Here is a 16,815-nt window from a genome sequence, read left to right as displayed (position 1 = left end):
TAAATATATAGTTTTCATGGCTGCTACAATGAGTGAAAAAGAGCGATCTAACCAGCTAGCTACCATTTTTCAAAAGAGAAGTGTTGCTGACTAAGGATTGATTTAGATGGAGAAGCAGAGAGTCTTGAGTTTGCTAGTCTTCCTTGCGCGTAGCATTTATGGCCACCAATGACCATAAAATGCTCGCGGGTCTACTACGTACTCTAAGATTCGTTTCGCTATGATCTGTCCAGTAAATTGCAAGTCAGTCTCCCACAATCAACTTCATCGTTACATTGACTTTGTCGAGGTATGTATAAATTGGAGAAAAACAGGAAGTGATATCAATGGAAAATTAGGGCCAAGTATGAAGTACCCCATTTTCCATGTTTGAATGGCTAGAAGTGTCTGGTGTTGTGGAAGTTTATATGGTGGTACCAGCAGACAAATTAATTTTAGACATTTCTTTTAACAACGACGACAATAATAAAAGTCCAGAAACAATGTGAACCACTAGACCCTTTATAAAAATCACAACTTTCTTTTCTTCTGAAAAATTTAAAGAGATAATTTCATCAACTAGGAGAGGCCAAAAAGCACTTGGGCAATCCAAAGAAGCAAATTATATTGGAAGATAATTAAAAACGTCTGCTACGATTTTAATTAGTTTTAATAACACAAAATTGTATCAATTAGATCATCATATTTTGATAATTAAATTCAGAATAGGTTACCTTCTCTGTTGCATAACATATGAAATTCCCAACTATCTAGGTGGTGGCCAATTCCCAACTATCTAGGTGGTGGCCAAGTGGTAAGAGCTTGTGACCAAGAAGTTTGCTCCCTCTATGGTCTCAGGTTCGAACCCTGTGGTTGCTCATATGATGGCTACTGGAGGCTTACATGGTCGTTAACTTCAGGACCCGTGGGATTAGTCGAGGTACGCGCAAGCTGGCCCGGACACCCACGTTAAACTAAAAAAAAAAAACTTATGAAATTCCCTCGTTATTATAATTACAAAATATATTAAAAGAACCAGGTAAATCATTTTAGTAATACATAGTACCAAAATCTTTTACACTTTCATCCTCAAATTATTTTTTCAATTGGAGTCTACTTACAAATTTTTTGAGTATTCATATCTTCAATCCATAAGGATTGTCTTTGTATGGAGACAATTTCTTTTGAAACTCAGATGGAATTTTGAACAAAGACATAATAGATAGGAAGAGCAGATAATATTAATTTTAATAAATAAAAAGTCTTCCACCTACCAAGAGAATCCTACCTTTTCAAGTTCTAAGATGAGACTTGATATTTTCTAGAACTCGTTTCCAAGTGGAACATAGTCTCAGATTTATTTTAGAGTAAGGCCTAAGTATTTAATGAGTAAAACTACACATTTGATGGTTTGGTCTATTTGGAATGCTCAAAACAATTTGATCTTCAATGAGGTGGAAACAAACTAGGATGATGTACATTACTCATTATTCTATAGAGTTGATACATAGCTAAAATATTATGATTAGAGTTTATGCTCTGCTATGATAGACATGCGAAGATCATCAAATGGTATTCTTATGTGGATAAAAAAGGAAAGAGTGCGTAGTAAATTCTCATGAATTCCTCCCGAATCCAACCCTTGTGGGTTGGGGATCTCCAATGGGACAATGAAGAGAAATTCCTTTGTATCTTTTCTTTTTCCACAAGTATCAAGGAATTCAATGAAAAGCTGAGGTTTTCACCATTTAAAAAGTTCTTATTTTAAGTACTGATTTTTGTTATGCAACTTATAAGGATTGGATTATGAAGTCCAATTTATATAATGCATTTACTTGGATAAGAGGAAGCAATATCATAAGGTCATGGCGGTGACAAGGTGATTTCATTGATATCTCCAATTATGTAGTTGATCATTTGGCCAAGCAAGCAATTTCACTTTCCGTGAAACGACACTGTACAATAAATATACATGTATAACAACAGTAACTTATACTATAAAATGCTATAACTGTGGCAGAAAAGGGCACTTCAAAAGGGATTGTTGGTTTAAAAAGGGTATAGAGAATACTGCAGAGTCATCAAAACCTCAAGGATGTGTTGCAAGCACCTCAGAAGATGGAGAGGTTTTATATAGTGAAGCAGCGACAATCTCTACAAATAGAGAAGAGCTCGCTGAGGTCTGGCTAATGGATTCAGGAGCAACATGGCATATGACTCCAAATCGAGATTGGTTCCATACATATGAACTTGTCTCTGAAGGCTCAGTGTTCATGGGTGATAATCATGCTTTAGAGATTGTTGGCATTGGCACCATCAAATTGAAGATGTATGATGGCTTAATTCATACTATTTCAGGAGTCCGGTATGTGAAAGACTTGAAGAAGAATCTTTTGTCTGTAGGACAATTTGATAGTCTTGGCTGTAAGATCCGAACAGACAATGGAATAATGAAAATTGTCAAAGGAGCGCTGGTGGTTTTAAAGGTAAGAAAGACAGTTGCAAACATGTTTGTATTAATGGGAGAAACACATCATGGGGCAGAAGCGTCAATCGCATCAGCCAGTCCTGTAGAAGAGAAGACGATGATGTGGCATCAAAAACTAGGCCACATGTCAGAGAAAGGTTTAAAGGTTCTCTCTGATCAGAAATTACTCCTTGGGCTTACAAAGGTCACTTTACCTTTTTGTGAGCACTGTGTTACAAGTAAACAACACAGGTTGAAGTTTGGCACATCAACAACTAAGAGCAAATGCATCTTAGACCTGATTCACTCTGATGTTTGGCAAGCACCGGTTGTATCCTTAGGAGGAGCAAGATACTTTGTATCATTCATAGATGACTTCTCCAGGAGATGTTGGGTGTATCCAATTAGAAGGAAAGCAGATGTGTTTGCAGTCTTTAAAACTTTCAAAGCGCGGGTGGAACTTGAATCTAAAAAGAAGATCAAGTGTTTGAGGACTGACAATGGAGGAGAATATACCAGTGATGAATTTGATAACTTTTGTCAACATGAAGGTATCAAAAGGCAGTTCACAATGGCATACACTCCACAACAAAATGGAGTGGCAGAGCGGATGAACAGAACTGTACTAGAAAGAACAAGAGCAATGTTGAAGGCTGCAGGTCTAGGAAAGTCATTTTGGGCAGAAGCAGTCAATACTGCCTGTTATGTGATAAATCGATCTCCATCAACTGCAATTGAGCTGAAGACACCGATGAAGATGTGGACTGGAAAGCCAACTGATTATTCTCGATTGCATATATTTGGAAGTCCTGTGTACGTGATGTACAATACACAAGAAGTTAGCAAACTGGATTCAAAATCCAGAAAATGTGTGTTCTTGGGATATGCTGATGGAGTGAAGGGGTATCACTTGTGGGATCCCACTACCCACAAGGTAGTCATCAGCAGAGATGTCATATTTGCAGAAGGTAAAATGCAAATAGAAGAACATAATAGCATTCTAAAGGAGACTATAGCAGTCCATGTGGAAAATACTCAGAATCATACTTCTTCTGAAGTTGTACCAGAGCATGAAGAGCAAGAACAAATAGAGACTGAAACTCCTGAAGTTAGGCGGTCGACTCGTGCAAGAAGGCCACCGGCTTGGCACTCAGAATATGTTACTGAGAGTAACATTGCATACTGTCTTCTAACAGAGGATGGAGAGCCTTCAACTTTCCATGAGGCTATCAAAAGCACAGATGTATCTATGTGGATGACAGCAATGCAAGAGGAGATTGAAGCTCTACACAAGAATAACACTTGGGATCTTGTTCCGCTACCACAAGGAAGAAAGGCCATTGGCAACAAATAGGTTTACAAGATAAAACGTGATGGTAATGATCAAGTGGAGCGGTATCGTGCAAGATTGGTGGTGAAAGGATATGCTCAGAAAGAAGGAATAGACTTCAATGAGATATTTTTTCCGGTGGTACGACTTACTACAATCAGAGTAGTCTTGGCAATGAGTGCTATATTTGATCTTCACTTAGAGCAGTTAGATGTGAAAACTGCATTTCTTCATGAAGAACTTGAAGAAGAAATTTATATGCTCCAACCAGAGGGTTTTGCTGAAACAGGCAAGGAGAACTTGGTTTGCAGGTTGAACAAATCTCTATATGGTCTCAAACAGGCGCCGAGATGTTGGTACAAGAGATTTGATTCCTTCATAATTAGCCTTGGGTACAACAGACTCAGTTCAGACCATTGTACGTATTACAAGAGGGTTGAAGAAGATTTCATCATTTTGTTGTTGTACGTGGATGACATGTTGGTGATAGGCCCCAACAAAGATCGAGTCCAAGAATTGAAGGCACAGTTGGCTAGGGAGTTTGATATGAAGGACTTGGGACCAGCAAACAAGATTCTAGGGATGCAAATTTACCGAGACAGAAGTAAGAGGAAGATTTGGCTTTCTCAGAAGAATTATTTGAAGAAGTTCTTGCAACGCTTCAACATGCAAGATTGTAAGTCAATTTCCACCCCACTTCCTGTTAACTTCAAATTATCCTCAAATATGTCTCCTAGCAATGAAGCAGAGAGGATGGAGATGTCTCGAGTACCGTATGCATCAGCAGTGAGAAGTTTAATGTTTGTCATGATATGTACAAGACCAGACATTGCACAAGCAGTGGGAGCAGCTAGTCGATACATGGCAAATCCTGGTAGAGAGCATTGGAATACTATTAAGAGGATCTTGAGATACATCAAGGGTACCTCAGATGCTGCATTATGTTATGGAGGATCAGAATTTACTGTCAGAGGTTATGTTGACTCAGATTTTGCTGGTGACCTTGAGAAAAGAAAATCCACTACAGGCTATGTGTTCATAATTGCAGGAGGAGCTGTGAGTTGGGTCTCTAAACTTTAGACTGTTGTAGCATTGTCCACAACAGAAGCTGAGTACATGGCAGCTACACAAGCTTGTAAAGAAGCAATATGGATGAAGAAACTTATGGAGGAGCTCGGGCACAAACAAGAGAAGATTCTTTTGTATTGTAATAGTCAAAGTGCCTTGCATATTGCAAGGAATCTAACATTTCATTCAAGAACAAAACACATAGATGTTCAATATCACTTTGTTCGCGAAGTGGTGGAAGATGGAAGTGTGGATTTTCAAAAGGTTCACACAAAGGAAAACCCAGCAGATGCTTTGACTAAACCGGTCAACACTGATAAGTATATATGGTGTAGATCCTCTTATGGCCTAGCAGAAACGTAAGCAGCATGAAGATAACAAGTATAGAAAGGATAGAAGAAGAATCACAGATAATCAAGTGTGAAGACTTGATTAAATCATCAAAGTCTTCAAGTGAGAGAATGTAAAGCCATTTAATTAGTTGGCATAATTGATGGGATTTGAGTGGGAGATGAGTTGTAATTGGTGGAGTGTGAGTGAAGGATGAGTTGGTATAATTGGTGGAATATGAGTGGAGGATGAGTTGTTAGGCATATATTCCTCCTAAATTTATAACCATTATACCCTCACTCTTGCCTATAAATAGGCAATGCATTCAAGCCTATATGCACACCAAGATAGAGAAGAGAAGAGGAGAGTGAAGAGAGAGTAATCCCACAAAATTGTGAGGTATTTGTGAGAGAGTAAGTAAGGTGTTTTCTTCTAATAATAGAGAGATTCTTAGTTGTTCTCCTATTATTTGAGAGAGGTTGTAATTCCCACATTACTTAGTAAAATCCTTCTATACTTGCCTGTGGACGTAGCCCAATTGGGTGAACCACGTAAATTCTTGTGTGTCTCATTTCTTATTTTATCTTATTCCTTGCCTTTTGTCTTGTCGAGTTTGCATGCCAGTATCCTAACAAATATAATATGTATGAATTAATGTCACTTGCCCCTTGTTAATCCAAGAATTTTTTAAATAAATTATCATCTTAAATCTATTCTTATATTTGTTCAGAAAAAAAGTTTTTATTTAATAATATAATAATAAAAATAGATATTCATAAAATAATCAAGGATAAATCAAATATCATGATATTTATTTGAGATTTTAATAACCTTATAGAAAATAAATTAAAATAATTTATAAAAATATAAATTTAAAATCAAGAAAATATTAAAAAAATTAAAAAAGAAAAGAAAAGACTACCTCCTTCACTATTGATATAAATATTTGACATCTCAATTCTTAAAAAAAAAATAGAGAAAAAAATGAGAATATTTTAATGTTTTCTTTGATTCCCTATCTTCTAAATGAGTGTTCATGTACATTGTTCTATATTCTAACTGGCATGCCTGGCGGACTTGAGGGTTGATTGAATTTAGGTTTTACAAAATAAAAAAGAGAAAGTAATCTTGTGTATCCATAAAAAAAAATTAATGGGTTGCAATTAAATTTTTAACCGGATCATCAGATTAATTAGATTTTATTTTTTTCTATTTGTTTTTAAAATTAACCCGTCCAGTTCTAGTTGTATTAATATAATCAAAGTTTATTTTTTAAAAAATTGACTTTTTGATTAAAAAATTAAAAAATATTTATTTTAAATTGATGTTATTCTGATTTTTTAAAAAGAATTATAGAATGATAAAAATTCAACTAGGAATAACTTGCTTGACCCGTGAACATGACTTAGACCTTATCATAGATAGAACCCGTGTTGAGGATAATAACTATGCCTATGTATTCTTTTTCTTATCTTCTCTTCCTATTTCCACGAACGCCCACTTCTTTCTTTCTTTTCTTTCCCTTCTTTTCTTTTCTGTGTTCTTTGTCGTGTGTCTATCCTTTCTTTCTTTCATTTCACGGCAGAAAAAAGGAACAACTTATGACCACAACAGGAGAGGTTTGCAGACAAAACATGTTAACACGAGCTCAATCAGATAGCAGAAAAGTGATGGGTGACAGCCAACAGGTACTCATCAATGGAGAAGCTAATTAAAGCATCTGGAACCAGACAGAGGAGCCAAAATTAATAAAAGAACATAGACATTCATCTGTTGACATTAATGCATCCCTAGCTAGCCAGGTTATTTCTCGTACCAACAGCGGCAGCACTAGCTAGCTAGCTCTATAGCATTGAGGAGAAGTACATCAAACGATGGTATACAAGCTCCTTGCTAATAAGCAATTATTACAAGGAAATTTCAGTCAAACCAAAGCAGCACAGCAGTAATTAACAATAGTACTAAGCAGGAAAATTAATGATCTCTTGAGAATAACAGCCGCATGGCATAGAGTTATAAAGCACGAAGATTATTGCGTCTTTGGAAGCAGAATTCCTCGAGGCACTTTCATGGTAGTGATCAATGGAGCCAAGCTGACAAGTTGAGTGAAGAACATACATGTATTAGGATTGCTATAAGAAACGAGTTAGTTTAGAGTGAATATATAGAACAATATTGAAAGATAAAAATGCTTACCAATTAGCTAGTGAAGGGAACAGGTAGAACTTGAACATCATCGATATTACCTACCACAAAGAATGGAAGAACGCTGATAATTGAATGTGGATTGTAATGAGTAGAAAGAATGAGAAAATTGAGAAATAATTGAAGAATTTCCTTGATGAAATTGAAATTATCATTTAACTTCGCATTACCTGTAGTATCACAAACCCTTAAGCCAGTTTGGTTAGCTACCCAAACCAGAGCTTCACCCATGCTCCATAAGAACTTTCATCATCAGGATCGTAAGTGCCGTCGTATTGGAGAACTGGTACATGTTTCACTATCCAGTAGTCTTGGCCATTATTGGGTGACAATCTCTCATTGAACTCATCTGACATCTTTGCCAATGATAGCTGTTTGAGATTTTTCAAGTGTTGTATCCCAGAAGGCACCTCCTTCAGACTCTGGCAAAAACCTATTTCTAGTTTTTCAAGAAGGGGCATTGCTCCTTGGTCTATTATCATTGTATTCAATTCAGTCATGCCTGCAAGTCGTAGAGACTTGAGTTTCTGAAACCCTCCTCCTTCAAAATGCATCTTCTCTTCATTGTATCCACGAATGAACCTAAGAAATCTTAAATTGGGCAAAGCTTGTAGGACTTTAATCGAATCACCATCCATCAACATAGTAAGAGTCAATCTCAATTTAGCTAGATGGTGCAGTCTGGAAATCCACTCAGGCAGCCTTTCTAATTTCCCCCAAAGAATGAGAGATTGGAGGTGAAGAGGAGGAGAAGACATTGCCTGCAAGTCAAGAATTGCATCCCCATAACCCTCTGAACCAACCCAAAGCGACCGCAGGTGAGGCATATTCTCTAGCGCAACGCATAGATCCCTTCCATATTCAGTTTTCATATTCATGATCCCCAGTTTCCTCAATCGCTTCAACATTCCAATCTCATTAATTAACTCCCATTCATGATGGAAACCTGCATTAATTAAATAGAGTGTTTGCAACAGCTCTAACTGCCCTAGGCTACCACGTACAACGAACCCATAACCCTGTTTAGGTTCACCCAAAAGATATCGCAATTTAGGGAATCTGTTAACCTCAACTGGCAACCTTTCCACCAAGGAATCACTCAAGTCTAAGAACTCTAGGTTTTGCAGCTTTCCAATTGATTTTGGAAGATTTGACACCAGTGTATCTCTTAAGCTTAAATACTTCAGGTGCAGCAAATTTCCCAACTCTTTTGGAATTTCATCTATCGGACACTTTTCAAAATCTAATGTGGTCAAAAGCTTACATTTTTCAAATATTGCATCAATTATTGGCTTTTGCAGCTTTGCCCCGCAGAAGACCATGACAGAGCGAGTTTGAGACCTGGTGCTTCCCTTTGGATTGTCACTTCCTCCCTTGCTTATGGACATGTGTCGTGCTATGCCTTCCAAAGCTGAGGAATTCCAAGAAACATGGCCGAAACTTAATTCTTCTGACCTGGAAAGAATGACGTCCCGTACCAGATCATGCACTCGACATGTTGTGGGGATTCCTTTCATGCTAGCTTCATCTACTTGGACTAGACTTCGACGAATGAGTCCATTCAAGCACTCTTCCGCGGCTTCTTCTAATGTCAATCCTCGTTTTTCTTGTACAAAACCTTGAGCCACCCATAATCGAATTATTCTTGTACGTTTAATGGAGAAATCTTCGGGAAGCATCCCGAAATACAAGAAACATGCTTTGAGGTCGTAAGGGAGGTCGTGAAAACTGAGGGAGAGAATTTTAGTGACATTCTCAACATGAGGATCACTCGCCATTGTAGAATCAAGACTATTGACCAATTTTTGCCATTCTGAAATGACCCTTTCTTTGGTTGCTAGAAGTCCACCAACAGCCACAATTGCCAGTGGCAATCCTCCGCATCTTCTAACAATGTCTTGCGACAATTCCTCCAAATCTTTTGGACAATTCCCTTCAAAATCAAACTTGAATGCCTTTTTGCAGAAGAGTTCCCAAGCTTCTCGTTGAGGGAGAGATTTCATCTGATAGACATGAACCAATGAAGATCTCCTGCAAAAGTTAGCAACATCCTCATTTCTTGTCGTGGCCAGTATTTTGCTACCTTTGTTGTTATCCACCAAGGCATGCTCCACATCTCCCCAGAAGCGGATTTCCCACACATCATCGAATACAACTAAATACCGTTCTTGTTGTAAATATTTTCTAAGTTCATCAATCAACGATAAATCGTCCATTGTGACAAAGGCCTCAGGAAAAGGCTCTTTCTTAGCTTCATATAATTTCTTTAACGTGCTCCTTAAGAGTTCCACCCTATCGTATGATTGAGATACAGTAATCCAAGCATGGCATTGAAAGTGTTGTTTCACTACGTGGCTGTCATATACTTTCTTTGCAAGAGTGGTTTTTCCCACTCCTCCCATTCCAACCACCGCGATCACTGTCCTCTGACATTCTCCGCTTACCAAGAGGCTTATCAATTCATCTTTTGTAGATTCAATGCCAACAAGCTCGGAATCTTCAATGAAAAGAGAACCTAATCGAGGATCATGCAAGACAATGTTACTTGAGCCTCCCTGCTCTGAAGATGCGAACCGGAATCCTTCACTTCTGTCCTTGATTCTCTGAAGAGTTTTTCTAACACCATAAATGTCTGATGCGATCTTATGGCGTAGAGGCAATTTCCGAACCAAGGAAGAGACTTTAGTTAAGAAGCCCGCGAATACACGCCGATCACGATGTTGTGCCACATGAAGCGTCTTATATTCGTCGATGACATCTTCAATCTGATAAGCAACTTCCCTTGCTTGCTTTACCCATACTTTCACACTTTCGCTCACACCTTCTTTCTCAGCCTTTGAGTCTGCATCTTTCAGAAAAGCTCTGATGGCCTCCAGATCATCTTTGATATCTAAAACTTCTTTGTAAACACCTTTCAATAGTTGCACCCCTTGAACTAGCAATGGAGCCAACTTGTCAATTACAAGACTCACTGCTGACTCTGCCATTTTTTCTACTCCTTTCTATTTGATCTTCTTTGCTGCGAGAACAAATTTTGAATTTAGGCTCCTTGAAGTAATTAAATTATTGTAGGTTAGTCATGTTACAACAGTTGAAACCTGACGCATGTAAGCATCAGACGAGTTACTATGGTGATCTACCAGACCACCGGACTGTTGGGAAATTCCAGAACTCAAACACACATCAATTTACGTGGTTCGGCAACTTGCCTACTCCACGGAGCTACTGGTTTGTATTAATCACTTCAAAGAAACAATACAAACAAAGGAGGAGGAGAAAAAACTCTTCTTAACTCAACTCTACTCACTCAAGCTCTCTCTGCTGCTCTCACTTTTCTTCTGTTCTCTCTGTGTTTTTCACACACACACGCAGCTCTTCACTGAGCTTATATATATACAAGATGGGAGTGAAGGGGCATAAATCATGCCTTGATTTATGCCCACCGTTTGTGTCCTCCACCATGTGCCAAGTGGGAGATTAGGTATTCCCACTTGCATATGGTGGGACATTGTTTGTCTTCCACTTGCTAACAATCTCCCACTTGGAGACAAACAATGAAATCATCTTTTATCCTTGAAGACCAACTGAAGTTTTGCACAACTTCAGTTTATCAAGTGTAACTCCTTTGGTTAACATGTCAGCTGGATTCTTGCTTCCGCAGACCTTTTCTAGCAGTAGTTGCTCCTCATCTAGCAATTGTCGGATGAAGTGATATTTGATCTGAATATGCTTAGTCCTGGAGTGATATGCTGGATTCTTGGCAAGGAAGATTGCACTCTGACTGTCGCTATACAAAGTACCCTTTCCATTCATCTTGCCCAATTCTTTCAGAAAACTCTGCAGCCATACGATCTCTTTTGCAGATTCTGAGACTGCAACATATTCAGCTTCTGTTGTTGAAAGAGCGACGATCTTTTGCAAGGTAGAACTCCAGGAAACAGCAGTACCTCCTAGAGTATATACATATCCTGTAGTGCTCTTTCTGCTATCAACATCTCCTGCTAGATCAGCGTCTACAAAACCTTCAAGTTTCAAACCACCAGCTGTGAAGGTAAGACATGTCTCTGATGAACCTTTTAAGTATCTCATGATCCATTTCACCGCCTCCCAATGTTGCTTTCCAGGATTGCTCATATATCGGCTTACAACTCCCACTGCATGGGCAATGTCTGGTCTAGTACAGACCATAGCATACATCAAAGAGCCGATAGCTGAGGCGTATGGAATCTTATCCATGTATCCACTTTCTAGCTCAGTTTTTGGTGACTGGTCTTTGCTGAGCTTGAAATGATTCCCCAGAGGTGTACTTACTGGTTTAGCATTATCCATACTAAACCTGCTGAGAACCTTCTTGACATACTCTGTTTGTGAAAGCTTTAGTATGCCTTTGTCTTGATCTCTGATGATTCTCATGCCAAGTATTTGTTTAGCAGCTCCCAGATCCTTCATTTCAAACTGTTTTGACAATTGTTGTTTCAGCTTGTCAATCTCTTCAATGTTGGATCCTGCAATCAACATATCATCCACATATAATAGTAGAATGATGTAGGAGTTATCAAAATGTTTGACATAGCAACAGTGATCAGCCTGGCATCTTGTGTATCCCGAACTACACATGAAGTTGTCAAACTTCTTGTACCACTGTCTTGGAGCTTGCTTCAAACCGTATAGGCTTTTCTTTAGCTTGCAGACTTGGTTCTCCTTTCCTGGTATTTCAAACCCCTCTGGTTGTTGCATGTAAATGTCTTCCTCCAATTCTCCATGAAGAAAAGCTGTTTTTACATCTAATTGTTCAAGATGTAAATTCTCTGCTGCTACTATCCCCAGAACAACTCTGATTGTTGTAAGCTTCACAACTGGAGAAAATATCTCAGAGTAGTCAATCCCTTTCTTTTGTTGAAACCCTTTTACAACAAGTCTTGCCTTGAACCGTTTGCTTCCATCATGCTCAGTCTTTACTCTGTAGACCCACTTGTTTTGCAAAGCCTTCTTTCCTTCAGGTAGTGTGGTCAGCTCCCAGGTCTTGTTCTTCAGCAACGAACTCATCTCATCCTTCATGGCTAACTCCCACTTGCTTGAGTTTCCATCTTGTAAGGATTCTTCATAACTTAGCGGCTCACCACCATCTGTCAGCAAAATATAATTCAGTAGAAGTGTGAACCGTTGTGGGGGCTTTACAGTCCTTGAAGACCTGCGAACATAAACAATTGGTTCACTTGGCTCTGCATCATCTTGTGTAGTGGTGGGTACAGATGTGCTTGAATCTTCTTGTAAAGACTCTTGAGTTTTGTTTTGCTCGGTAACATCGGGAAGCCCTTCTAATCTGATGAATTCAGATTTTTGTGGACTTGTATCTGAATCAGTCATATCTGTTTCTGCACTTGATCTGTCTTTGTACAAAACTTTCTCATTGAAGATCACGTTCCTGCTTCTGATAATCTTTCTGTTCTGATCATCCCAGAACCGAAATCCAAATTCTTCATCTCCATAGCCAATGAAGAAACATTTCTTGGATTTGGCATCTAGCTTGTTGCGAGCATCAGAATCTATATGCACATAGGAAACACACCCAAAGACCTTTAAATGAGAAAGTTGTACCTCTTTTCCTCTCCATACTTCCTCGGGCAATCTGAACTCCAAAGGAACTGATGGTCCACGGTTGATCAAGTAAACTGCAGTATGAACTGCGTCAGCCCAGAATGTTTGAGGTAGCCCTGAATGCAGCCTCATGCTTCTAGCTCGTTCATTGATGGTCCGGTTCATTCTTTCAGCAATGCCATTCTGTTGTGGTGTGCCTGGAATGGTCTTTTCCATTCTGATACCATTAACAGCGCAATACTCCTTGAAACCTCCATCAATGTATTCTCCTCCATTATCAGATCTTAAGCATTTCAACTTTAAACCTGATTCATTTTCAACCATAGCCTTCCACTTCTTGAATGTTTCGAACACATCAGATTTATTTTTTAGAAAGTAGACCCATACCTTTCTGCTGAAATCATCAATGAAAGTTACGTAATACCGAGAACCTCCAAGAGATGCCACTGGAGACGGTCCCCATAAATCTGTGTGCACTAGTTCTAGCTTTCTTGGTCTTAAGGCCCTGCCAACCTTTAAGAAACTAAGCTTCTTCTGTTTTCCAAGAACACAGCTTTCACAAATGTCTAGATCAACATTTTTAAGCTCTGGCAGTTTTCCCTTCGACTGAAGTATCTTCATCCCTTTTTGACTCATATGGCCGAGTCTACAGTGCCATAGCTGTGCTTGATTTTCTGCTTCAGTAGAGGCAATAATGTCTGCAAATCTTGTGGTCATATACAGGGTGCCGGTTTTCTTTCCACGAGCCAAAACCATTGCTCCCTTTGTTACCTTCCACATACCTCCAGAAAAAAGGATTGAATGACCACTCTCATCAAGTTGTCCGACTGAGATCAGCTTCTTCTTTAGTCCAGGAACATGCCTTACATTTTGCAAGTTCCATGTAGATCCATTCATTGTCTTGATCTGCACTTCTCCTATGCCCACAATCTTCATTGGTTGTCCATCGGCTAGATAGACTACACCGTGATCTCCAGCAACATAGTTTTGCATCATCTCATGGTGTGGTGTACAATGGAATGAAGCACCAGAATCAAGAATCCAATCATCAATTGGACTTTGTACAGCAAGAATCAAAGCGTCTTGCACCTCATCTGTGGTAGTGTTTGCAGAGTCAGCTTCAGGTTTTTTCAGTTTTGTGCAATTCCTCATGAAATGACCAGGTTTGCCACAATTCCAACATTCAACCTGCTTTCTGGGTCCGAACTTGCTTTTACTTCTGTATTTTGATTTGGATCTGCCTCTGGATAAACCTCTATCCTGTCTCCTCCCTCGAGTGTTAATGTTGAGAGCTGATCCTGAACTTGAACTTTCACCTGAGTCTTTCCTTCGCACTTCTTCAGCTAAAATCAAGTCTCGGATATCATCATATTTCAGTTTGGATTTTCCAGCTGAGTTGCTCACGGCTGTCCTCATACCTTCCCAACTGCTTGGAAGTGAAGCTAGTAAAATGAGTGCACGGATCTCATCATCAAACTCAATCTCTACAGATGACAATTGATTTGTGATAGTATTGAAGTTGTTGAGATGTTGCGTGACGGAGGTGCCTTCTGTCATTTTCAGGTTGAACAACTTCTTCATCAAGTGCACTTTATTGTTTGCCGAGGGCTTCTCATACATCCCAGACAAAGCTTCCATTAGTCTTGCAGTGGATCTTTCTTTTGTAACATTGTGCGCAACTCTTCTTGATAAGGATAGCCGGATAATACCCAAAACTTGTCTATCAAGAAGCAACCAATCTTCTTCTGGCATATTTTCTGGTTTGCTCCCCAACAGAGGAAGATGAAGTTTCTTCCCATATAAATAGTCTTCAATTTGCATTTTCCAATATCCAAAATCTGATCCATCAAATTTTTCAATTCCCGCAGCCTTTATTTCATCTGCCATTTTTACTGTATCTCCGATTTGAATTTGTCAAATCTGACCTTACAGATGTGTCCGGAACGGCCAAAAATATTGGAAACGACACTGAGATCACCCCAATCGGACTTCGGATGGCTCAGATCTTAACAGTCAAAGTTTTGGATCAACGGACGGTGCAGATGAAGCCGCGTGTCAGTCCAGAATAGTGTCTGCGAAGCACTGGATCAAAACCCACGTGTGATGACGTGGCAAGATGACGTGGCCTCCACGTAGACCACCCCGGGACCCACTTTGCTGACGTGGCAAATACACACGCGATTTTTGATGACGTGGCGGGGTCTGACGTGGCTGATGACTGGGTGGATGACGTGGCAATTGACTGCTGAGGTGGCAGGTGACGTGGCAGGTGACTGTACGGTTTGCTGGCGTGGCGGGTGACGTGGCGGGTCAACCCGGTTCAGATGCAGGTATCCGGGTAGAGACGACGCGTGGAGAGCGTGCGGCGCGTGGGCGCGCGTAGGCAGTGGCTTCGTCGGCGCGTGTGGGCGCGTGCGGGCATGCAGGACGTCGGTTTTTCTCCGGGTTTTCACCAGTGAATTCGTCTCCTCTTGCTCTACACGATGGTATGTTCAAAAACACGTTTTGAGAACTTTGATTTTTGAGTTTGGATCAAACACCCTCTTTTTCAAGAACAAGCTCTGATACCAGTTGTTGGGAAATTCCAAAACTCAAACACACATCAATTTACGTGGTTCGGCAACTTGCCTACTCCACAGAGCTACTGGTTTGTATTAATCACTTCAAAGAAACAATACAAACAAAGGAGGAGGAGAAAAAACTCTTCTTAACTCAACTCTACTCACTCAAGCTCTCTCTGCTGCTCTCACTTTTCTTCTGTTCTCTCTGTGTTTTTCACACACACACGCAGCTCTTCACTGAGCTTATATATATACAAGATGGGAGTGAAGGGGCATAAATCATGCCTTGATTTATGCCCACCGTTTGTGTCCTCCACCATGTGCCAAGTGGGAGATTAGGTATTCCCACTTGCATATGGTGGGACATTGTTTGTCTTCCACTTGCTAACACGGACTAGGTTAATAGGGTGTTTTATTAAAAAAAATGATGTTAAGGATAAATTTTTTAATAAACTTCATTGCACAGCATTATTAAGCTCTCTACTCCAATTCATATGGATGATGACAGTAAACACACACAAGTGATTAAATTCCCTGTGAGCTAAGCTAATGAAGAAATGAAATAGTGCATAGTCTACGAATTGAAGTTGATTACCTTGCTCCATCACATATATAAAACTGAGACTTGAAGAGATATGCTGATTCTTATGTAAAATTTCCTCTAGCTTTTCACATTACATTGAAATCTTGTTGCTCAGCTGACATTTCTAGTTTATAAACAGAAGAGTGTAAGCAAATAAAGTAAACAAAAGAAATAATAATTAGAGTGTACGTATTATAGAATAGAATAGAATGTATTTATATAGGAAATATTGTATATAGGAAATATTGTAGACATACTCTTGTGTGGTAAGCTCCACCATTACTATTGTATATTGCCCTACCTATATATATAGAAAGGGTTGGCTAACCATTAGGTTAAGTCTCCCAATTATTCTCAACTGTACAAAAATTGATTTAATCAAAAGTTAAAATTTTTAAATTCTAAATATAGATTCCAACTTATACTACATATTTTCTTCAAAAACATTGTTTGATTTGGGTGATTTTTACCAAATATACTTTCATATTTTTTATAAGAAAATAATGTATTTTTTTAAAGCTTTAAATTATGATCTAAAATCAAAAGTCTATTAATTTCATAAATAATTTCAAACGAACTCTAAATTCATATATTAATGTAGAAATTGAAAAAGAAATTAAGAAAGCAGATATAGATGATGCCATTTATTAGATGGTTTGATCGAAACCAGAAAAGTTCGTAATCTTGTCATTCT

At 38.9% G+C, this 16,815-nt stretch overlaps 1 protein-coding gene across 1 annotated transcript; it reads right to left on the bottom strand.

Moving 5' to 3' along the window:
* Positions 1-6,919: 6,919 nt before the first annotated feature.
* Positions 6,920-16,241, bottom strand: LOC133703091 (disease resistance protein RPM1-like). Its single transcript, XM_062127507.1, has 4 exons — positions 16,134-16,241; positions 7,550-10,398; positions 7,371-7,420; positions 6,920-7,267 (listed from the first exon to the last, which is right to left on the bottom strand). The coding sequence occupies exon 2, from the start codon at positions 10,364-10,366 to the stop codon at positions 7,586-7,588; it is 2,781 nt and encodes a 926-aa protein (XP_061983491.1). The 5' UTR covers positions 10,367-10,398; positions 16,134-16,241; the 3' UTR covers positions 6,920-7,267; positions 7,371-7,420; positions 7,550-7,585.
* Positions 16,242-16,815: the final 574 nt, after the last annotated feature.

The sequence above is a fragment of the Populus nigra genome, chromosome 9 (assembly GCF_951802175.1).
Source record: "Populus nigra chromosome 9, ddPopNigr1.1, whole genome shotgun sequence".
Classification (NCBI taxonomy): Eukaryota; Viridiplantae; Streptophyta; class Magnoliopsida; order Malpighiales; family Salicaceae; genus Populus; species Populus nigra.
Note: the sequence above shows the minus strand (reverse complement) of the source record. Positions and strands in the feature narration are given on the sequence as shown.

What these genes read in the sequence shown, in the direction of transcription:
- LOC133703091 (XM_062127507.1), bottom strand. Translation starts at nt 10,366, where the DNA reads ATGGCAGAGTCAGCAGTGAGTCTTGTAATTGACAAGTTGGCTCCATTG.